This window comes from Orussus abietinus, unplaced genomic scaffold (assembly GCF_000612105.2).
Source record: "Orussus abietinus isolate OABI.00-Male unplaced genomic scaffold, Oabi_2.0 scaffold22, whole genome shotgun sequence".
In the NCBI taxonomy this organism is placed as follows: Eukaryota; Metazoa; Arthropoda; class Insecta; order Hymenoptera; family Orussidae; genus Orussus; species Orussus abietinus.
This window is the reverse complement of record NW_019394596.1, coordinates 270,198-294,356: the sequence shown is the minus strand read 5'-3', so window position 1 is coordinate 294,356 and position 24,159 is coordinate 270,198. Positions and strand designations below refer to the sequence as shown.

The following is a 24,159-nucleotide window of genomic DNA, read 5'->3' as shown; positions in this document are numbered from 1 at the left end:
GTAAACTAATTGTAGTACATTGAACAAATTGTAATAAAAACCGGAGTATTACAGTTTTATTGCATGTTGTTGCGAGAATGTATAACAATATATTAGAGGTATCCATAAGTAATCAATTATTTTGAAAGAAGTGTTTTAGACGTCAAAAAAATTGATTACGTATGGGTACCTCTAATACTATGTTCTACACCACAGCAATCCTTTATAAGGTTAAGCTGTAGTCTGCATCAAGGAGAATCTTGGAGCAATGTTACTGCAATACTTTCTGTTGTATGGAAATCTTTGTTTCGTCGGAATTGGTATAGGTTTAGTATATGGAGATACGGTACACTCCGGAAATAGTAATTTTTACTCATAATAATTCAATGGATGATATTTCATCACTATAATTATCTGTATGTTTACATATATCTTTATAATAGTTTAATGGTATATATCTTTAGTCGTGTCATTTCTAATCACTGATATTAATTATCACTGTTTAACAACTTTATTCCTATGCGTTATTTCACTTTTCAGCTATATCTTATTGTGTATGTTTTACATTATTCGTATCAGCGACTGTCTCTTGTTTCGCGCCTATGTATTTATTTATTTATTTATTTATTACACAAACTCTTCCCAGTGAGGTATCGTCATTGCCTTACACGAAATATTACTTGCCCGCAGGGGGTACGTAAGCATAAGTGTACACATACATATGTATCTTATTCATTTATTTATTTATATATTTATCCATTTGTTTAACCATAGAATTGTTTTTGTGTATCCTGAACAGCGACATTTTATCGATGTACATAAACGGACTTTAAATGGACCCAACTAAGGTTGACTTGAATAAAATTACAACTACGGGGAACTAAAACTCGGTTGTTTCTGAAGATGTAATGGGTAACCGGAATTTTCAACTAGTATGTAATTACGCTAACTCTTACGTTATAAACAAATGAAAATGTAACGTCCTTACATTATGCGGCTTCTGAAACGTCGTATGTAAGACTGAATCTTTCTCGAAACTCCAAAGAATGTACGTACACACGTTGTCCTGTAAAATGGAATAAAAAGTCCCTCTAAACATGAGTAAAAAAATCGTCTAAACTAACATCGAATATAACACGTAATAATACTTCTATCTTTTCTAGCGAGTACTTCTTCAAGCGTACAGGAACACAATGATATAGCTCAGTAGATTCGATGACGATCATCTCTGCAAGTAGTTTTACCACTTGTCAACGAATTAACTCGTAATGCGAGAATATGGAATGTATAGAAGTGGTGAGTACACTGGGAGACATCAATGCCCTCCCGTCCTGCACAGGCGATGTCGTATCTGCAGGGGAGGCATTCATGTCCGCAGGGTATACTGGGAGACATCAATGCCCTCCCGTCCTGCACAGGCGATGTCGTATCTGCAGGGGAGGCATTCATGTCCGCCATTGTACATACTCAGTATTAGGGTATCTCTTGTTCTTCGTAATCTGACCTCTAAAAACGACACGTAATAATACCGCGGCAGTAAATGTTTCAATTCATGCAGTAAAAACAACTTAATCGATTGACTTATTTGGCAAGCGTATTTTCGGTGACTGGTCGCGAAAACATTCGTATTCGACGCTGAAGAGTTAAAATACTTGCTTAGTTAAGTTCAACATTAAATTTCAAGGCACCCTTTTTTTCTATTTTCAATCCTCCCACTCGAACATAGACTGTAAGGGGGGGAAAAAAAACAAAGCCTTCCATCTTACAGTCTAAACCTTCTCTTTTTGACTTCCTCGAGGAACCTGATCTCTACGAGTCCATCAATAAGTAAATATAAAATAGACGATTGAAACCTCTTCACTCGTAAAATGTTACGAGTAAAGTTCAAGCCTCTTGAAAGCCGCTTATCCGCTCCCGAAGAGACGAAGATCCAGCTTGAGGACGACATCACCCTTTTCAACTTCGTGGAGCTTGATGCGCTTCTGAATAGGACCACAAGCATCTTTGCTGTCCCGGTTGATATCCGCGACTCGTATCTCGGCTCGGCCGAGGAATTCTAAAAGATGTTAAACATCCCAGATATTTACATGTAATATAAAAATAGGAATAAAAGTATATCTTAGTCAGAACGAGGTTTCTTTTTATATAGTAATATTACCGTCGGGGCTGTAATAACCCTTATCGAAGACTGTTATACACAAAGTGTCTTCCTGCAAATCTTTAACTTGAAACTGCATTGGAGAATCCCATCGCGGGCAATCCGTCCCAGATACGACACCGGTTCGTTCTTCTTGAGACCCCATTGATACTTTGCAAAACGCGTTGCATTTGCCTGGACAGAAAGTTCATAGATAAATATCAACAACCATGTCATTTAACAGGGATATAACACATTCATGAACTTAGTTAACACTGTCTATGCACTACCAAATTTCAATACACTTTAAATATATTTCATATAGAGGAATAGAAGAGAAAAGAATGTTAGTATGCTGAGGGTGCCTGTATGCGTGCATATAAATTAATAAGGTACATTAGAAGCTCCGAGCTCGATAAACATTTTACTTCGTTGTAACTTAAAAGATTTACACGTTACCACTGACTTTTAAGTAAATTTAATCCCGTCACTTCATGGATTATTCAGACTTTCCTAAAACTGTAATATTTATCTGGTAACAATTGAAAGTATGAAAAAGTTGCATTTTCCTAGGGTTTTGTTACCTTGCTTAACTAATATAAGATCTTCAGCTCCCTCGACAACTAGTTGAAGTCGGCCCTTGGGAGGTCTTCTGCGAACTATAATAGGTGCGAACCTCTAAATTAGTATTCATTTCCTCGTTATCAACAACCACGTACCATGTGTGACCATAATGTGTTGACCGTCTCGATGATTCACGTAATTATCACACCGAGCAATGCTTTATTATTAATCCTAACTAAAAAACATGTCTGAGAAATGATGACGTTGTTCATGATACTTGATAAGTTAACTGTAAAGTTGTCCGACACGGCAGTATTAAAATTGGTTCATCTTGCATGGTGTGTATAATGATATATAATATGAGGATATAATTTCCCTATCCATCATCACGTTACAAACGGTACTTCAAAAAAGAAGCAACAACGTACAAGTATGCAGGCAACATTTTGGAAAAAGTGAGGGAATGCAGGGTGGCTAGAAAAAGGCAAAGCAAGCAAGGAAATCATCAACAGATAGATTAGATAGAAGAAAAAAAAAAAAGTAGATGCAGTAACGGGATGCATCTCTTACCGGATGTAGTCTTGAGGCTGGAGCCTTCCAGCACCTTAACGAGAATGCGACCACATGCTCCGAATTGAGCCTGCTCTGCTTGGACCCACACAGAACATTGCGTTAAATTTTGTTTTTGGTGAATGCATGATTGTACTGCTAAGACACTTATCATATACGTTTAAACGTATGTATAATATGTAAACGAAAAATTGATTAAGCGAAAGCGGACATTCTAAGAGTTTCATTTGATTATAAAATGATGAGAGATAATTTAGACTCCAAAGTAATTTGCCTTTGTTTGATCAGGCTCCGTAGTACGAGGAAGACATGATACACGCTTACAAGTGTTTTTGTATAACACAAAGTAATAACAAAAAGAAAATATCCACCCAAGAACTGTCGAATGTCTTCTCAAAAGGGGATAAGGATACTCACTGGACCGCTGGCGCTGTAAAAGATTCTTTTCGTTCTCCAAAAACGTCTTACGAGCCTCGGTCAACCTTTTAGTCCACAGACAGCACTCACTAGTGGATAAAGCTAACAAAACTATACATTTCTTTGACTCTTTTATCCTAATAGTCAGTGCATTGTCAGCAGTTTCGTTGTTGTTACCACTTCCGCTACAGGTTCCGCTGCCAGCCGCATGTTCAGATTCCCCAAGAATAAGCTCGTTTAGGAATATGGGCTAAAAAGAAGAATTATATAAAAAATCGAAGTTGGATATCAGAATTCATAAAAGATATCATTTGTAAGGCATACCTTTCGATACATCTTAAACCTGTAATGATCGCAACGGTCGAATGAGAATTGCTGACCGCTTGGAAGAGGTTTCGTTGGTTGAGCAAGAAGCAGAAAGTCGTTCGTTAAGAAGCCTACTAGTTCCTTACCACTCTTAGCCTGACAGAAACGTTATTACATAAATTAATTTCCATACTTCACGCGTTAATATAAATAATACATTAATATAATTGTCCCGTCCTTAACGATATTTTAGGTTTTTTCTTAAATAATGTACCACCAAATGGCGTAAGACTGTCATGAAAAAGTATGACAACGATCTCAAATTCACCTTGTGCAGGATGCCATAATGCAAGAATTTCCGGGGACCCAATGAGTTGGTCAAGGAGTTAAAAACGAGCTGCTCTTCGAGGCCATCACAAGCTACGTGAGTTTGAAGCCACTCCAATCTGTCGCTGTTTTCTTTTTCTCTAACACCTTCGTTTACCTGTTCAAAATACAATACATTATTCCTTATCGATATAACAATTATCTCCAAGTTTATTTCGGCCATACCTGGGTGCAAAATTCCTCGGCTTTAGCCAAAGCTTCCTGGAGATATTGCCTGTCCGGGTGTGTTGCCGGAGTATGCTCTAAAATCTGAAGGAAAGAAATGGTATATTTTTCTTTAATCCATTAAATAGGAGTGGACTGCCACGAGAATGGACAACGTACCTTGCCGATCATAAGAGGATACTTCGTGATTCTTTGCATAGGTTTAATTAGAAAAGAGCTCAACGGCATTCCCTTCGTCCGTGGGTCTTGTTGGCAAGCATGAGCAACTTCGACAAATTCTGCCGAAGTCTCTGTAAGCCTTTGAAGATAAGCTGCCGCGGATATCTGGCAACTGCAAAATCGGACGTATGCTGACATCCTGGGTATCTAGAAACATATAATTATTAAACACTTAAAAGTTACTCCTATCATTTCATTCTGAATGCTAATTGGCTCTTACGTACGTTTTCGCACAAAATATCTCCGATCATCCTTACGATGCCGCCCTCGCTGTTGTCTCTTCTTATTCTCAGGGTTCTGAAGGAGAACAAATATTTTGGATAATTATTTATCATATGAAAATATTATATTATATCTAAATTCTTCATAGGAAGTATAATGCCTTTGAGGAAGTCCATCTTAACATGGAAAAAATCAAATACCCTGTCTTCTACACCACGACACCGGAAAAGCTTAACTACAAACCTTAAGAAATTGTCATTGCAGGCAATGATATCTCTCCAATTGATAAATATCCGTTCTACTTCATCGACAGTCAACACCAAGCTCGCCAATAAGGGTTTCTCAAACACCTGGAAAAATCAATTACAACTCAAGTATAACATATTACTAGAGAAGTTGAAAATTTTTCATATTTTCAAACTGCCTCGATTACAATAAACTTAACTATGAAAAGTTCATTTAATGTTATAAATTTATACATATTTTTAAAAAATATCATAAATGACATTTATTTTACGATCGTCCGATAAGCACGATTTTAAACATTCAATGAATTTCATCGTGCACCTACATACATTTATTATTAATTCTCTTTCATAACAGGGTCGTGCTGCACCCTATTTTTTTCATGTTAGAAATAGAAGATATCTTTGAAGTACCTCATGTACAAGTCGCATGTCCTCAATGTACGCCTGTTCAGTAACAATGAGCTCCTTGATATACTCTTGTCGCTTCCTTTCCATGGACCCGATGCGCGTCAAGGTAGGGTCGCAGTTTCTCTCGGTGGCTGCACACAAAACGCATACACAAGTTTTTTCCTCCAGTTTTCCGAGGACTCGCCCTCCACCCGTGGTCTCGGCGCATCAGCACCTGACGGTAAACTACGATTACAACCAGACTAAAAAAGGAAAAATCTGGCACTGAGACACTTCACTGTTTTTTTACCTCGAGGTCCCAGGCACGTTCTTCAGCTCGATGAGTCCGTTCAACAGGGACAAACTTCTTGAGGGAAATCGAATCGTTCCCTCATATTAATTCCCGATTTCGTACCAAGAATTACCACAAGGTGTACATTTAAACGCTAAGAAAGAAACGGAGAACGCAGTAAAGTCGGACGATTGAAAGATGGTCCTTTTTCAATGTAAGATATACGGAAGGAAATCGCTAGGACGTACCTCTAAGTGAATCTCTATGCAACATGAATCATGAAATAGATTACAATTTATGTTAATAATCATTCTTAATTATTTTGTTCATATAGCCAAGAAGGTGTGTTTCAGGTGGAGGACCCACGTAAAAACATAGAAGATCTGCAAGGGCACTAGCTAGGATATCCACTTGTGTACGTAGAGCCTAACTAGGATATTCTAAACGGGTCCAATAATGGAAGGATCAGTAAAAGTTATATTTAAGTACCCCTCAATTTTAAGTAGGCCCTGGCTAGGCGCTAAATAGGAAAGCCGATAAAAAAATGTCTTGGGTACTAAATGAAATCCCAGCTAGGTCTTAGTTTGACGTTACCCAGGACGAGTTGTTTTCAATGGAGGACCGAGTCTTAAAATGAAGTGAAAGACGAGAAATTTGATCGACGTCAGTAAAAAAGACTTTTTTTCAAATACCCATATTACCGACGTTAGTATTTATATCGACAGCTTTGTCGAATTACATTATGCAAAGAAATCAAAGTAAAACCCCAAAAATCCCCTGAATTCATGGATTTTGATGCCTTAATTGAGTGCAGAGTGCCACAGTGCGCCATCTGTGATCTCAGTGCCAACTAAATTTTCTCTCCGAGACCATTGTTACCATTGTCTCAGCATAGAAGCAGATAAGACACTTTCTTTGCCTTTATTCCGTTCAAATGCGAGTCTCTCGATTACCCAGAGGGCTCTAAATTCTTGTACAATTGTCCTGACATATTCGTTGATTATATCGTAGCCTATAGTAACAGTACATTGATTTAAATATGAGAGTCCGATGCCATTTTGATTCTAGTCTAGGCTGGATTAAGACCCGGGTTTGCAAGAACGGAAGTGATGCACTTTGGAACGTTATTAGGGCTGTAGCAGCGGGAGAAGAGATTACAACAGATACATACTTTATTTTTCGGCCGTTGCATGTGTTTACGTGTGCATAAGGTATCGACCAGATAAGATATTCAAGGCGCGAGCGACAATCTCGCATAACGTGGGTAAAATCCGCGAGATAACCCCTTGCGAAACGGCCAGATCAATATGCGCAATTTTTTTCTTTCTCTTTTTTAATTTTTTTCCCCGATAAGCGATCTTCTGCGATCGTCCCCGCAATTACTTCGAGAGACGTAGATATTGGTCCTCTTAGGGGAGCCAATCGAGATCGGGATAGCACCGATTGAAATTCATCGAAAATTTCGGAATTCGAGCTTGAGCTCGAACCCGAAATCGCCCATGAGCTCGAGTCTACATTTTCTCTCAAAAGTGGCTGGACATTTTTTTCCTCAACCCTATTTCATTTTGCTTTCTTTTTCAGGGTCAACAAAGTCGGCTTAATTTCGGCTTCAAGCTGACGGGTCTAAGGGCGATACAATAGGAAACGGTTTAGTTAATGTAGTTAGCAAAGCGTCGGTGCAAAAACTACCACAGTCAAAACGATTCGTCGGGAATCGGTTCTGGGGGAGAAAGCGCTGGAATAAAGCGCCCTTATTGCTTCCGCGCATTTTCGGTCATTTCGGAATTAAACCTCGGCTCGAGCTCGGTACACCGGGAGACATCAATGCCCTCCCATCCTGCACAGGCGATAGCGTATCTGCAGGGGAGGCATTCATATCTGCCACTATACATTTTCCGTTTTTACGATTCAGCTCGAACTCGACTCGAGGTAGGTCAGTTTCCGTTTCATCGAAACGATTGGATTCGCGACTGCTCGACGACAAAGCTAGCGACTGTGTTCCCCTCGCAGATCCTATACACACTGTTTTTTACTCTTTTTCTTTTTTATCATTTTTATCTACGCCATCAACTTGCACGTGCACCAAATTATACCGATAATTAAAAACGCATTGAACTTATTAACGGGATTTCTTTCATTTAATTTGGTACACGTCCACGTTCACATCACAAAAACGTTTCACAGAGTACGCTGAGAAGTTCCTATCAGGGTAAGGCTTAACTCTGCTTTAAGTAATGAGTACAAAGATCGAAGAGTACTGAATAATTCCAGCAACCATTTTCGTCAAAAAACCATAGTAAAAAAAGAAAAAAAAAACGTCCCGCGGTTTTATGAGCAAACTCGAGGATCTCATGCAGTTCCTGGCGGTTAAAGGCTACCAATAGAAATCCACAATCCCAAATAGTAAATCGTAAATGAAAATTGCAAACGGACGAGTTAGTTAATCGGAGAAGTCTCGAAAATAATGAGATCCTGAAAGGCCAGATACATCTTCCGGAAAGATACTCCAATAGCGTAATTAGTTGCTCCTTTCACAGCTTATTACGCTCAAGGATGTGTACTCAGTGAAAGGGTTTCCATCGGGCACAATTAGCCGATAGTATGTATGTACTTGCATCTTTTCTTATCTTCGTTTCCCACGTACAACATTAAACAGTACTAATTCATTAGAAATCCACGATTGCTCGAATCTGCTCGAGATAATTAGCAGCGATTCTGAGATTCGGATGTCGGAGGCGCGCAGCAACAATACGTGAGATACGTATCTAATTGCGCAATTAGTTACGTATTTAATACCTAGGAGTTTACAGATCGCGATATTAACGAACGAGTAGAATTCTAAGTAGAGTTCAGAAGGAACTTTGTTGCAACCGGCTCTAAACCGCGAACTAGTCATCTGTAACAATAGGACTAAAGTATAAAAAACATTTCCCGGGCATATTTTCTTGGGATGTCCTTTTAATTCCCATCCTGGCCTCTCTCGTTTGTTCTCTCGTAAATCATATGCATTGACGACAACGAATGCAAATGATGGCCGTTAAACCTGGCTATGAAGTTCATTCAACTCTGTAAATCTCTTCAACGGAACGCCAGGAATGATAAATATTCGCACATTTTAGATATGAATTCATTTAACAACTATACTGCAAAACTATACCGTGTATTGCACATATATATATATATGTATATAATTGTCCCTTACAACTTGAGTATTATCATTTTTTTCGTCCACAGTGTTCAGTTGAATATGGCTTAATGAAATATTTTAATACAGCCGATATATCCTTACAGCGAGAACGATACGTTGATATTATAGCTTTTGTCACGAGAGCATCATGTTACATTTTTAATATTAATTGTTATTACACGTCTTACGTATTGATGATAGAAGGTAATCGACAGGGTGCTCCAAACGAGGGCGTACGCTCTATAAATAACGACTATCGCTAACGATTAATCCATTACTTGATTTTAAACAAATTCATAGCAACGCAACTGTTCACGAATTATTTTCTTTGAATAGTAGATTAATCGCCGAAATTAATTGTCCGTCTCGGTGTGCCAATCGGCGCATCGATATAAATATTCGATAAATTGGGGATATCGATTGAGAACTGTACGCCCTGGTCGCAAATGAACAATCTACGATGGTTGTTTCATCAAGACAAACGTTTCTAAAACGTGCGTTTATATTCCCTTTATAAATACTAAAAAGATTCCCTCTCTCGAAAATAATTTCTCGTACCTGTACGCAATTTTATTAAATAATTAATACCGGTCCAACGCATTAGACTCGGTACATCCGGCACATATGATACGAGAGAACAACTGTTGGTATAAATATCCTATCTCTTCTTCCCTCTAGATCTAAACTTGCAACGAAAATACCTCATTCCGCGATTTTCAGGTGCGTACGCAGAAGTTTACGTTATTGTATAAATTGAAGATTATAATTAATATATATAAATTGAAGATCACACAAAATCGACGCGAGTAAAACTCGAGGTGCCATCTAACGGATCAAGTAGGATCTAACGGGTCATAAATTAATAGTATTTCCGAAATTTCCCAGCTCTGAGATTCCCAACTCCTTTCTTTTCATCCCAAACAGCATTAGATATCCAATAGATATTTAAGGAATATTAAAACAACAAAAAAAAACAAAATTGAATACGTCCAGAACATTTGTTAATAAAAATCAATCAATTAAAATGCTTACTGACATTATGAAGGATGTTTTAAAGATAAACTAGACATTTTTATACCAAAAGATTCTCTTAAAATAGTTTATACCTTAATTAGAGAGAATCGTAATACTTTTAAGTAACCTTAGTATCAATAATAAAATAAGATACAAGAAAACGTAAGGACATCTGTAAAATTCATCCTCACTGCTGCATGCGATGAGAGCAATTTTATTGTCTAGTAGAGATTCATCGACCTTTTGCCATACACCGACCCTAAATAAAATTAAAAAAAACTAAATTTACTCATTCAATATTTCCACATTTCTTTGGTTTACAGAGTACTCCATTAGACGGCACATCATAGCGATGGCTCGACAGAAAGTCCGAAGCCTTGCGTTCTGAATTAAAGAGTTTTCACCGAAACTTTAGACCGAATTAAGCAGAGTAATTCGCCTGGACGTAACAGCGTATATCAACCAGTAGTATAACATCGATGTAAGTAGTTTTATTAGTTCAACTCGGTCGAAATGAATGGGAAAGCTGCTTAACCGAGACATACACAGGACCTCTCCGTACGCACCGTACGCGCAACATCAAAGCTTCGGCCGAAGGTATAGATGACAAAGAATAGTTAAAACAATAACGAACACGTAACGACTGATTTAGGCTTTAATCGCCCGATATCAGAGAGCTATTCGATGATGTCGACTTTTAACCGATATTATCCTTGTATGTGATAACAGGCGCGACGACGAGCAGGCATTTCAACGGCTACCTAAGTAAGTATTACGTCTTTATCGGGCACGGCGTCGATCAGCTGATTTTGACATTAGCCATCCGCCAGCCACGTGGTCCTCTTCTCTGTCGCGGTCTCTTCGCCATTCGCGTAAAGAGGGGCGACAAAACGTGTTTATTTATCGTCGTTCCTGTCGTCGTTGCTTCGTGCTCGTCTTGAGCATGTAGCTCGAGATGGAACGACTGATGTCGCACACGCGTGGCGTGTATACGCACGGGCGTACCAGAGGATCGTTATTAGAATATTCCATACAGGATTCGTCTTCCAGGATGTCTACGTGCTATCGGTGTATCATATAAATAATCTCACCGCATCGTGAGGAGCGGTTTTTTTTTTTTTATATTTTTATCGTTACAGGACCGTTGCAAGAGATTGGCAAAAAAGTTTTTCAGCCAATCTTCATGGTATTCTTAATACAAGTCGTAAATTATCCTACTTAATAGTTTTCTTGAAAATAAATAATCAGAAATGATAGTATCGTGGAAATATATTACTGGTGTATCTTAATCGGTTCCCTGAAGGGAATTACCAATTATCATGTCATAAAATTATATTACTGTTCTAGATTTAGCCGACTACACTTTAAAACGATCGAAAAAAGATTCTTGGGAAATTCCGATAACCGTAGACAGCCTGGTTTTTTTTAGGGATTAATATAATCGTCATTGTGACCCGAAAGAGCATTTCCTCTAACAATAAACACGATTTCGGGAGATAAAAGCGAATCGTATGCGATCCGTAGTAACGAACGGATGAAGAATTCATGCGAAGATAAACTGGAGCAAATAAGAAAAATCGATAAACCGAATAATTAGTTATTTTGGCAATATCTTAAGGGAATAAATAAATAATCTGGTGGAGGACGTCGTAACGGTGGACCAGAGGAAGCATCGATATTCGAGAAGACAAGCAGAAAGCGGAATAGAATTATACATAGTGAACTATAACGAGCCGAGATAGAGTAAAATTATACAAAAAGCTTACTCGATAGGCATCGAGAAATTCTGTAGAGAGGATGCAGAAATCTGAAGCTGAAGTTCAAACGTGCACCCTGTTTCACGTACATGCAATGAGTCAACAGCAAGTACACAGATACACAAAAAGTCAGATAGAAATCGGCATTTCAGTAGAAACGTTTCAAACTTCAGCTATACAAGATATAGTAAAAGGAGCGGAAACAGGGGACTGTTTTTGCGATGATGCACCCGTACTAATTGCGTATACATATGCAAGCGCGTGTGCGCACATGTACTCTGTCACGGAAAATCAAAGTCATTACACATCCTTCGTCAGAGATCATACCTGCAGCCTAAATAAAAAAAATTCAGGACAGCGTCAATGCTCTACACTGTTAAATCAGAACGACTTGATTAATGATCTATAATATTGCTGATTACTCGTAATCGGTTGCGATTCCTGGATATACGAGCCCGCAGGTTCAGCTACCACGTATCAATGAATTCGTTTTTCCGTGCAAAGAAACATTAATTGCGGGCAAGCAAGTGCTCCTTCGAAAGCGCCGCAGTCCCAGCGAGGCTACTCGAAGGATAAGCTCGCATTGGCGGACGCAAACGTCTATTGTCTCTTCATCGACAGCCGTTGAAATCTCTTCTTTCTCGGGGGATATCGTCGCGCAGCGACGGGGTCGCAATAATTCCGATTACACACGAATAGTGGATATCTTAACCTGCGGCCAGATGCTGCGCTGCTATCCTTAAGCTGCGTGTCAACCAGAGAGGCGAGACAATTCAATTAGTAAAACTGGTCGATGAAGGGCAATTAAGGATTCTTTCGCAACTCTTCGGGTTGCTCTAGCTATACGTGAGGTGCGGTGTCACCGAGAGAATGCAACCGAAACGTTCGACGTGACCGAGGAGGCGTCGCGCTTCTACATGTGCACCGTCACGCACAAACGATCCGATTGCCTTATTTAATCTTAAACAATTCACATTAACACCCCGGGGACCGCTGCAACATATTCGCGGTCACCGTCACGATCATTCTCCACATTTCTGCCGGTCAATGATAACGGCGACGACAGCGATGGCCGCAATATTAAAGACACACGCTCATGGGTCGAATACTACGGAGCAATTCCTAAACATCTCTTCAGCCGCTAGTTATTACAAAATGGTGTATAGCACTTTCGATCGAATCGGTTGAGAGCAACGAGAAGAATTTCAACTACGTGGTCAAATACGTGGATGTTACTTACACATGGGGGATGTGTAGTTGCTAGGAAATACTCCGGAAACTCCGTTGAGTTCGCCTCGCCACCAAGATGCCTCCTCCTTGGCAAGCACGGTGATCACGTCGGCCTTCTCGAAGCTGAGCTCGTCTTCGTTTTGTGCTTGATAGGGGTACAGGGCCATCACGCGTTCTGGGAAAAGGTCAAATAGTTTTTAGAACTCGATTATAATATTTTACACCTTTGTTTTTGGAAGCCAACACTTACCAACGTTTGGATCCGTAGGGGAGTCTTGATATCTGTGAGATATTGGAGTACTTCGATTGCTGCTGCTTGTCAAGGGTTTTACGTAAGACGCCGGAAACCACCCAATCTGTCTCTTCCTACCGCGAGCCTGTAATGCAAGAATTAATTATTCATTCCTGCGAAATAAGGAAGAATTAATATCCGACCACAATTAATGTATCCGGAGCAGGTTTGTGAAAATTATAGTTAAAAGAATAAGGCATTGCCCATTATTTGAATAATGTATAGTGGATTATAGTTTAAATTACCAAATAATATATCATCATCGCCCCCCGGGCCTCAATAAAAATTGTATACTTCACATAAAGAAATAAAAACTTTGTTAATAAGAAATTCAATAGAAAAAAGATATCTATTCTACTACACAACAAAAGAACTTGACATTTATAAGTTTTGTGCGTTTTCGCGATGCATGTACGTATTGTATCGAATGGAAAATTCTACAAGAGCTCCGATAAGTGCGGTGATGAAGTTGACTGTTTCTGTTAGTCGTCCACTGCGCATCTTCTACAGCGCATGACGTCAAGGCATACAACTAGCGCTCGGGGTGGAAATTTACTCAAGTTTTATGCGAGGGAAATGTCCTCGTTGACAGCTACCCTTACACTCTTATCACTCCAAGAATATTAGAATATAAGAAGTTGGCAGTATTACTGCCGGTTGGAGTGAAAGGGTTAATAATGAAGATTGTGAAATCAGAAAAAATGTTCATTAATGAATTATTGTTAACTGAAATCGTTAATGCGTAGTTTACAATCCTGATCCAGAATTAGCCCGTTAAAAATGAGGATTTCGATTAAAATCAAACTAAATTGCTGTTCAGTCATAGCTGCATAATTCAAGAATATCACTTACCTGCAGTTCACCTTCCCACCAGCCAGACTCTGTCTTCTTGCGAATCATTATGAGCTGTCCCCTTTGTAAGTCCAATTGTTCAGAACTGGTCGCTTGGTATGGTGCGATTACTTGCACTATCTCCGGCTTCTTTCCTCTGCCCTGTAGAATACATGAACATAAACATTCGTATATTACTTAGTCAATAAGCAATTTAGCTTGTAGTGAGAATAAAAAAAAAATGTTTGAAAGCTTTAATGGTCTGAGTTAATCACCAAGGATGAACACAATGTGTAAACGACATCCGAAAAAATTGTCCAACTGGAAGGATTACCTTGGTGTACTGAAATATTGCATGGACACAATCGACGTCACCAGGGAACGAATTTTAAGACACCAGCGGTCATCGAGGTAGTAGCGGTGGTATCAGCGACGATAACAGCGACACCGTCAGTGGTATTATTTTAGAGAGAAAACACATGATCACACGTGAATTAGAGTGCGCATAAAGTTACACAATTAGTAATGTTAAAGCCATAGTCAATTTGTGAGGAGCAGCGGTAAGATATCACGTAACCATTGCATTATCGCGGCACAGTAGATCAAGGAGAATGGACGAAGCGAAATCATGCACTAAAGTAACAAGATATTGAAGTCCTGTCTTTCAGAAGTGAAAATATAAAACCAATAAAGACTTAAGCCTTAGACTTAAGATTAATATAAAATGCTACCTGCTGCGTGGACATTGCAGCGAAATCGGGTAGCTCGGCTTTGTCCTCGGCTGCTGCTCTTTCATCTTCGAGTTGTTCTTTTGTTTTTTCAATAGTCTAAAAATATATTGATATTAACTATGACTTTTTAACAATGTTCACTTGAATGTTCTGGGGTATATTGCACAACTAAACGATACACACTGGTGACCTTTGGATGATATTCGATGCATCCGATACCTCGGTCTGCTGTAATTCTGACTGTTCGGCAGATGTAGGGGCAGATGTAATGCTTCCCTCGTTAACGTTGGTCGTTTCTAGTGCGTCCTGATAACGTAAAAGGACAAAATCCTAATTCCTATAAAACGTATAAGAAATTATTAGATAAGAGGAGAAGTTATAACATACCTTATTTGGTTCTTCGCACAATTCGACATAGTTCGAGGGGAATATCCCAGTTCTATCTCCGATGATACCAGTCCACCAATCGCCTTCTTTTCTTGTAACGAGGATGATCTCTCCCTGATTGAAGCTGAGATCCCCTGATTCATTCGACGAATATGGATAAAGAGCTACGTATTGCTCGTTCAGGCCGTTTGCAGGAGCGGAGACATCTTTGTCTTCTTGAGACGTGACTCTGACGTACGATCTAGGAAACCAGCCCTTATTGCCACCTGATTCACCGTACCACCAGTCTTCCTGTAAATTAATTCAATGAAAAATGTATACGTTTAGACATAAGGCCCTAGTAACCGTAGCCAGAAAGCCATGAATGATTTGTACGCCGCTTGCGTGAAATATATGAAGCTTACTCTGTACGTTCTACGATGAACAATATGTTAGGCATTAGGTTGTGTCATTCACGGGAGACCAAATATTTGATAATTTTATATGGCGTACGTTACATTTTTAAAGCTGATTTTTCAGTCTTTGCTGAAAAATGTCATTCGTTTCGAAAAATAACGACTGGGAAATTTATGCGATTTCCTCGCTTCTGACGTGATTAATTAAAAATTCCCAGCTCACGGTTACTAAGGCCATAAAAATAAATATTCAAACTTCTATAAATAGTATACGGAACCTGCTGCTCGGTGACGTCGATGATATCTCCTTTGGCAAAACTAAGATGTTCTTGTGTGACGGGGCGATACTGGTAAATGGCAATGGCACGCACGTTGCAAACATATCCCAGCCCTGAGGTTGGTATAATCGGCTCCACTGTAGGACCTTCACCTCCTAGGGATCCAGCATCGGATACGTTTTCAGGGACTTCGGCAATTTCTCTGGAAAATGGAAATAAAAATATAAAACAAAAAAAACAGTCATTAAATTCCTGATATACAATATGCATTCATGCTTACTCTAGTGGTCTCTTTTCTACGCTGTCCTGTTGGATAAACGCATTATTCGCTATCTTTGCATCAGAACCAGCGGTGTCCACAGGTTCAACATAGGACTCTGGAAACCATCCAGTTCGACCACGAATTTCACCTGCCATCCATCCAGGTTCTGCATTTTGCACAGGTGGCACCTATTAAAATCGGAACCATGAAACTGAAGGATTATAACTAAAAGACAACGGCAGCATAGACAATATTAAACCTACCAAAATGATATCCCCAGGCTGGAAAGAGATTTCGTCTTGGTTTCTAGCTATGAATTCATAAAGAGCCCTGTATTTAACTACTCCGGGAACGTCAGCATCAGTACTGGGAGCAGAAGTATCTTCAATGGGCCACTCATCTTTGTCCATGGAACCGGTGTCGTTCCAGCCTGAATCACCCCAAGCTGACGTGGCGTAATTATTTGTCGTTGTACCAGCTGATCGTAATTCAAGAACCATTGTCCTTTTATCATTGAATGTTATGTGGAGGTTTTTACAATCCGAAATAAGATTCTTCATTTGAGTTTTAATATCTTCAAGCTGGCCATTGTTGTTTTCAATATCGGTCATTTTCTCGTCAATCTGAAATACAACGTGAACGATCATGACCTACTGGATCTTAACAAAATTCCCTCGGCACCAACCAATATATTATATATATAATTAAAAATAAAATAAAATTCAATTTGGGGTATATGAAGAATCAAGAAAATTGTACATTATCTACCTGTCGTTGTAAGTCTGCGATCTTGTCCTTCATCTGCTTCAGAGTAATTTGTTTATTAGCAAATGCCATCTTAACCGCCTCTTGACCGGCGGCATCTTGAGCAGCATTCAATTTGTTTTTCGCCTCGATTCTTGCTTTTTCCTGGGTGACATTAAGTAGCCGCTGATTTTGTTCACGAAGCCTATTTCTCAGGGCGGACATCTCTTGTAATTGCGTATCACGAGTCGATCGCATGCCATCAATGGTTGATTTGACGCTGGAAACTCCAACACGGGTATCGCATATTTTCTGCGATAGTTCCTTCACCTTGTCATTCTGCGAAAAACACGTGTCATTGTTATGTCCACGAATTAAATTTCATTAATACTGACTTACCAAAGTGCCCAACTCTATGGTTAAAGTCTGATTTTTTGCTTTCAACTTAAGTAATATGTCCTGTTCCTTCTGCCGTTGTGCTTGTAGTTCTTGTGACTTCTGCTTCTCCCATTCCAACTGACGCTGCCTTTCCATTTCCCTGAAAATGTTGAATAATATAAATAAAATTAATATCAAGACACCGATGGAGCTTATATTGTTACATGAACCGCTACGTTTCCGCTTACTTTCGTGCAGCTTCCCTTTGTTCCTGAACTCTTTTCCGTTGTTCCTCTTTCTCCTGCTCGATTTCCTTCTGCCTTTGTATTTGCATTTCTATTTCAACTTGACGACGTCTTTCTTGGTCCAATCTGAACGATGACATGATTGCATTAACAAGGGCGGTCGGTAGTTTGAAATGGAAAATTAATTTTTGCTATAACTTTTTAATAAAGCATTTCTGAGACTAAGGATATAAATTTTTTTTCTGTTTCTACTCATAGAACGTATTAGCAGTGTTTGATTGTTTCGTTTGGAAGCGCCACATATATAAAGTAATGATACCTTATTTTTTCTTGTTTTTCTGCTTCTTCTCTCTCTTTACGCTCTCGTTCCTCTTGCTCCTTTCGTTGGATCTCTAACAAAGCTTTGCGCCGACGTTCTAATTCCGCCTGGCCTTTTTCATAGTTTTCTTTCCGCTTATCCTCGAATGAACTCTACATAACAGCATTTGACATGCATTAACACGGGAAAAAAAAAAAGAAAAAAACTTCAAATATACGATGGCATCCATATTTATAATTTCTTAGTTAGACTTACAAATTTATTGTAATTATGTAAAATAAAGCAACATTACCTGTGGCATTCCAGCCAAGGGATCGATTACTTCTGAAGCACCTTGAGAGGAGATCGAAGCTACACTTCCTTGACGTTGTCGTCTAAAACTTGGAGGTATGAGCTCCAGTGGTAGGGTAGTTGGAATTTTTTCACCACTCTTGGCCATATCGCACAAGTACATAGCAAGAACGAATTCGTCGCAACTTAATCGACCGTCTGAATCCATGTCTGCTAAGGACCTATCAACATTTTAAGTGGTTGATAACATCGTTTATCAAAAATTTCATTCACATTTTTAGAATAAATCAACACAATCTCGTGATCAATAGTAGAACATTCGTAAGCTATCACTTGCCAGATTTGGGCGAGTATCTTCTGAGGTAATTGCGAATGAACCATCCCGTTTCTGGCCTGCACTCCTGTTAAGTAGCCAGATCTTGCCTTGTCCCACGTATTAAACAACAGAGTATATTTCAATTTTGTTTGATGAGGCACTGCCCATTCAACTCCTTGGGGTGAACTCATCGACTGTTGACTGATTTGGGAATGCTGCGAATCCATAGAGCCCATTCTGTCTAAACTGGGGGGTCGTGCCGTCGTGCTTAAAGGTGTGTTTGTAGAAACTGGAGTTTGTACCCCGTTTACAGGAACAATTCCTGGGAGACTTGGTACAGAAGCCATGGGTGGTATGCCTCCTGCACCTGGAAAGAAAAACAATATTAAGGACTCAGTAAAACCAGCCAGGAAGTCGTGAATGATCTTTGCGCCACTTGTACAAAATATACGAAGCTTAATTGATTCTGACTATTCCTACAGATGGCGATATACTAGCAACGTTGTTTTACCCAATTTTGCCCACATGCGTTTTATTGCTTCTTACCGTGCAATGGACGCGGGATTTAAACATATATTTGGCACGTCTTTGTGTTCGATGTGTGTGAGAATATTTAACAAAAGTGAAGACAAGCGTACTCTGGATGAAATTGCAATTCTCAACACAGATAATGCATTGTTTGAATCATTTCAAATTTAGTTATTCCCTGTTGTATACGACTAATTTTTAATTTAAAAATTAATACGTAATCAAACGTTACAGCCATAAACGTACACGTCATAGGAGCGGCAGACGTTAAGGATGGAACAGTCGCTGTCATTGGTTGTATCAAGCCAGACATTACAGGCTGCATCGGAGCCATCATGCCAGGCATAACTGGTTGCTGATATGCTTGCATTGGTGCTGTTTGAGTCATGCCAAAAGCAGCAATTGGAGCTGGCTGAGTATTAAGTGGAACAATCGGTGCCACTGGAGCCGTCAAAGGTTGAATTGGTATTCCACCTGTTAAAGAAATTACAATAAAGGGTTATCGACAAGCATTGTATATGGTTTATTATATAGTCACGGTATATAAAGATAATTGTTTATGCAAAATAAGGAATGATAGAAAAGAAAAATCTAATTCTTAATATTTTTAAGTTTTATCTATAAACAAAAAATAAGCTAATGTATATAAGTTTAGGCGAATAATATACCTGCGACAACTGTCGATACCATGTTTTGAACTGGAATTATGGGTGTAATACTCTGTGGTATTGACTGCGCTCCAGGTGGAGGTGTTGGTTGAGTTCTAACAGAAGGGGGTACCGTCGGAGCTCCTACTGGACTGTTTGGAAACGACGGTGGTGCTGGTTTCGGAGGAGGACCAACCAATGGTGGAGTCGTACCTATTGATTAACAAATAAGTAATTAAATACATAAACAGCTGATTACCACTTAATTGAATAACCGGTTTTTGCATTAAATGCATGTTAATTGATCGCCAGTTGCAATAAATGAATATCCCAAAAAATCATTATATATTTGACTACTAATATTTTTGAAAAGGCAAGACTAAATTTTGCCAGATATTGTCATCTTTATGATTTTTCTTTCGACTCACCCATTCACATGTATCAGCTATTTTTTAATTGAGCCAATTTTCTAATTCAGAGTAAATATGCTACATAGTAATCAATTCTTGCAAAGCCAAATCCTCTACAAACTTAACATGACATTGGATTATAGATTTAAGTTGACGAAAAATAAAATGAGCAAATATAATTGTTGAAACTAGCCACTCTATTTAATAAAATATACCATTCTTTTTTAGAACGTACCAATACTCGAAGGCGGAGCAGGCCTTTGTGGTACGGCACCGGTTGTAGACGAGGTACTTCCAGGTCCTTTCAGGCAACGAAGTAAAAAGATGGAAGAGCACCGAATTAAAGGACATGAATTATAGATATTTAACATACAAGAAAAAGACACCAACTCGTGAGATACCGTGGATTAGTTAGGATGCTTCAAAGCATTTGGCAGTATAATAGAGAGACTCTTCTCTTAAAGTAGTGTATCGGAGTCGTACGGAACAAAAAATCCATGCATTAATAAAGCAGAATGGTAGCGAGGCAGAGTCTCCTTATGCGAAAGTTGCATGCTGTCTGGAGAGCAGTCAGTTTAGTCAGAGTTTATTTTACTTGACTAAAAGACTACGAACATGCAAACGGGATAATATAACGACCGTTATGTGAAGTCAAGTAACGTTTATTACAGTATCGATGACATGACGTACTGATACTAGGAGGCATTGGCCGAGCAGGCGGCTTTGGTGCAGAAGAAATCGTACCGTGGTACGTACTGGAAGCCACATTTTGTCGACTATCTTGTTGCGACACTGTGCAGTGGTATGAACGATATGCACAAGGAAGAAAGCATGTCTAATTAATAGTGCTGCAACTAGATATGTGATAATAGTTCCTTTATAATCACTGCTGTACCAATATCAATGTCTAGGTTAATGTTGACAGTGTTCTTTATGCGTATACAGTAAAAATTAAATAGCTTTGTAATTACACCGTACGATGTATGAGTAATGATTATGACTGTTTCATGTATTCAAACAACACTGTGAGTTTATTTGTCTTAGTAACCAATTTCATTTCAGAAAGTAAGTCCAATCATAATGTTTTAGACGCAGTGTTTCGATTCTCGCGACTTACCGACTGGTATTGTCATCGTCGGTGGCATAGGTCTCATTGGCGGTTGATTATGTGACACATTTGGTCCAACCGGTCGCGAAGGTAAGCTTGTGGGTACGTTAACCATCCCCATTGAAGAATGTACAGATGAATACCCATTGAGATTAGCCAGAGGTGGAACCGCAGCTCCCATGAGATTCATAGTATTACCTATAGGCCCATCTTTGCTATGCAATGTACATTATATAACACCGAGCACGTTTCGTGCAGTTTCAATGGAGTTAGTAAAGGACTCCCAGGACCTTGCATATGTTGTTTTATATTAGACTATTGCTACAGGATGCAAGTGTTATGCTAAGTAAACTTGAGTATTTGTACACAACAAAAGGCATGATTAATGTTACTTTTACGATCTACTACAGTTATTTGGTTATTAATTGTGTACAGTGACAAGCACTCTCTAATTATCAATGGGCAATATGCATAAGGAGAAAATCTTTACACGTTTGCCCTCCTGCTAGTACCTTGTGGTAGTAATGAGGAATGAATGAACTACAAGCATTATAAAGTTATTTTTCTCTTTCTACCCAAAGTACTAGAAGAAATAATTAACTGCATCGAATCTCTAGAAGACTCGTCGATCAAAGGAACAACCATTGTCTGTGCTGGAAACCACTTGCATTACAGACCACAAAGCACCAGAAATAATTTTAATACTCTTACCACTGGCAATATCCTTCAAGCTCTGTACCAGTGATGGGGGTAGTGTTTTTGGGATCTCAAATCCACGCAGCTTAAGATTGATCAGTTTGCATGCTATACTGAACTCGTTCAGATCCATTTTCCCATCTGCATTCGTGTCGGATAATCCCCTGAATTTTTGATGCATCAGTGTTTCATATATAGCACGAGCATCGATAAGTTACCACTTAGTCTGATTTTTGAGAAAAAGAACGGTGTGCATCAAGCGCAATAGCAACAAACATACCATATTTGTCCAAGGATAGCCGGAGAAAGCTGCGACTGAAGAAGGAATCCTTTTGCTTGCTCTCCTGTTACAATTCCATTCACCGGTTTCAGAGAATTAAATTGTTCCTGATATCGTGCTCTTTCCCGTGGTTGAATCACCCAAGGATCCACTGCACCTATTTACAAGAACATTTTCATTTAAGAAATGACAACAAACTGTTAACAATACATATTAAAATACCTTTATGCAGGAATTTTCATAGAAAACAGTGGTAATTATAGGAGGATCAATTTATACTTGACATATCTAAATAGAAACTTACCCATTGCCTGAGGAACAGCCATGTCTGTCGTGCGTTATTCAACAAAAGTCTAAAATAGTAATTAATTGAAAATTAATCCACATAGAGGTATGTATCATCAAACAACATAACTCGAGTAAAGTAAAACAAGCAATCGATTCTTTCATTTGCTCGATTAAGTACTTTGAAATGCTACACAGTACATTCAAGTCTTCCTTGATCATTCTTTTCTATTTTATATATAAAAAGTATATTTAAACTATGACAATTGAAACGATTCCACCCAAATTAAGAAGTAACGTCTAAAAAATATATCAGTGCATTATATCGGAAATATACCTAACCGTGCCTAATTAAATCAATATGACAAAACTCAGTGACTATTCCCTTAAATGACAGTTTCAATAAATGAAAACGATAAACCTGTTTGATTGATTTTTATTCAATAAATCACTTGAATTAATGAAACCGGTCAATTAATATATGTCTCCTTTTTTTTTCTTCTCTTATAAACAACACATTTGAAAGAAGCAGAGGCTCTACCGAGAAAACGCCTGCAAAGTGGTCGCACATATTCTAGGTTAGGAGGGCAAGATTTGGCTCGCGTGCGATCGATCACGTCAAGTGAGATGGCCACCCTAAGGTGACTCTTCTCCGAAATATAAGATAGAAATCTCTCGAAGCGGTCGGTGAGATCATAATAAAAAGGAATCTAACAGAATAAGTGACTGAAAACCCGGAACTATGTAAGGAAACCTACGGGAGTAAACGGAGCAACGTTTTCACGCCTTCGTGACGTGTCGGTGCGCTCTTTAAATCCGCTAGCGGAACGGAATCCTTACAGGAGCACGCAATGCGACCTTTTCTTGGAGATGCAGGGAGACCATCGCTGACGTCTAAGAATTGACTAAACTGAGAGACACCGAAGTAATTGGAGAAACGCACGACGCTGCCACTGGCACCGAACCGCCCACGATATGCCACCACGAGCCCACGGCTGTCACACGACCTCGTGTGCGTGCCTTTCCTCTCTGCACGTTCACGCAGGCTCAATATTAATGACCCACACGCCCATCTATACGTGTGTGGCACCTTTCATTCGGATTTCGTACGGTTCGTGGAATCTCGGCAAGATTCGGGTCGAATCGATAATAGCCATATATATATAATATTCCTATATCGCGAGTCGGGCCTTCCAAGCAAGCCATCGTAACAGCGGGCCAGGTGTGAGTGTTGCGTTGCGCATGCGTACCCATCCCCACTATACCCAGTTCGCGATTTCTAAATCAAAGAATTCAGTTACAAGTAATATCATTTTCAATTACCCTAGAAAATCACTTGTTGGGGTACAACGGCAAAGAATTCCGAAGTTTCCATAGAAGTCCAGGAGGGTATTGACGTTTGATACTCGATAAATAGTATGTTAGTCAATGTCTTTCTAAGTATTTTTTTGCTTGGAAAGTTCGGTCAAACTTTTCAAGGAAAAAAATAGAGATTTACAGTTGCTAGTGGATAAGTAGCTTGTACGTGATTATTTTTTACTTTGTGGTTTTTTTCTTTATGTCGGTCTTTTATTGAAAAGTTTTTATTTCATTTCCTTTTTATTTGACAGAAAACTTTCTTTTGCCTTAAAGTGAATAAGGGTGAGGGGTTAAAA

General features: G+C 39.0%; 1 protein-coding gene across 3 annotated transcripts; it reads right to left on the bottom strand.

Annotated features, from left to right (window-relative positions):
• Nucleotides 1-1,364: 1,364 nt before the first annotated feature.
• LOC105702086 (intersectin-2) lies at nucleotides 1,365-23,572 on the bottom strand. 3 transcript variants are annotated; one of them, XM_023432849.1, is made up of 37 exons: nucleotides 23,263-23,572; nucleotides 22,524-22,572; nucleotides 22,220-22,376; nucleotides 21,955-22,103; nucleotides 21,253-21,441; nucleotides 20,892-20,927; nucleotides 20,371-20,436; nucleotides 19,747-19,938; nucleotides 19,325-19,552; nucleotides 18,572-18,917; nucleotides 18,236-18,455; nucleotides 17,944-18,095; nucleotides 17,628-17,750; nucleotides 17,401-17,539; nucleotides 17,026-17,340; nucleotides 16,521-16,880; nucleotides 16,276-16,445; nucleotides 15,996-16,197; nucleotides 15,323-15,613; nucleotides 15,119-15,241; nucleotides 14,936-15,031; nucleotides 14,539-14,547; nucleotides 14,226-14,366; nucleotides 13,332-13,458; nucleotides 13,092-13,256; nucleotides 5,626-5,753; nucleotides 5,210-5,316; nucleotides 4,969-5,041; nucleotides 4,685-4,891; nucleotides 4,526-4,609; nucleotides 4,302-4,457; nucleotides 3,992-4,129; nucleotides 3,668-3,917; nucleotides 3,251-3,325; nucleotides 2,701-2,775; nucleotides 2,138-2,311; nucleotides 1,365-2,035 (listed from the first exon to the last, which is right to left on the bottom strand). In XM_023432849.1, exons 2-37 carry the CDS (start codon nucleotides 22,543-22,545, stop codon nucleotides 1,884-1,886), a joined length of 5,637 nt encoding a protein of 1,878 aa, XP_023288617.1. In that variant the 5' UTR covers nucleotides 22,546-22,572; nucleotides 23,263-23,572; the 3' UTR covers nucleotides 1,365-1,883. The 3 variants fall into 3 exon arrangements, with proteins under 3 accessions (XP_023288617.1, XP_012284787.1, XP_012284793.1); XM_012429364.2 differs by lacking the exon at nucleotides 20,892-20,927; XM_012429370.2 differs by lacking the exons at nucleotides 20,892-20,927; nucleotides 21,253-21,441.
• Nucleotides 23,573-24,159: the final 587 nt, after the last annotated feature.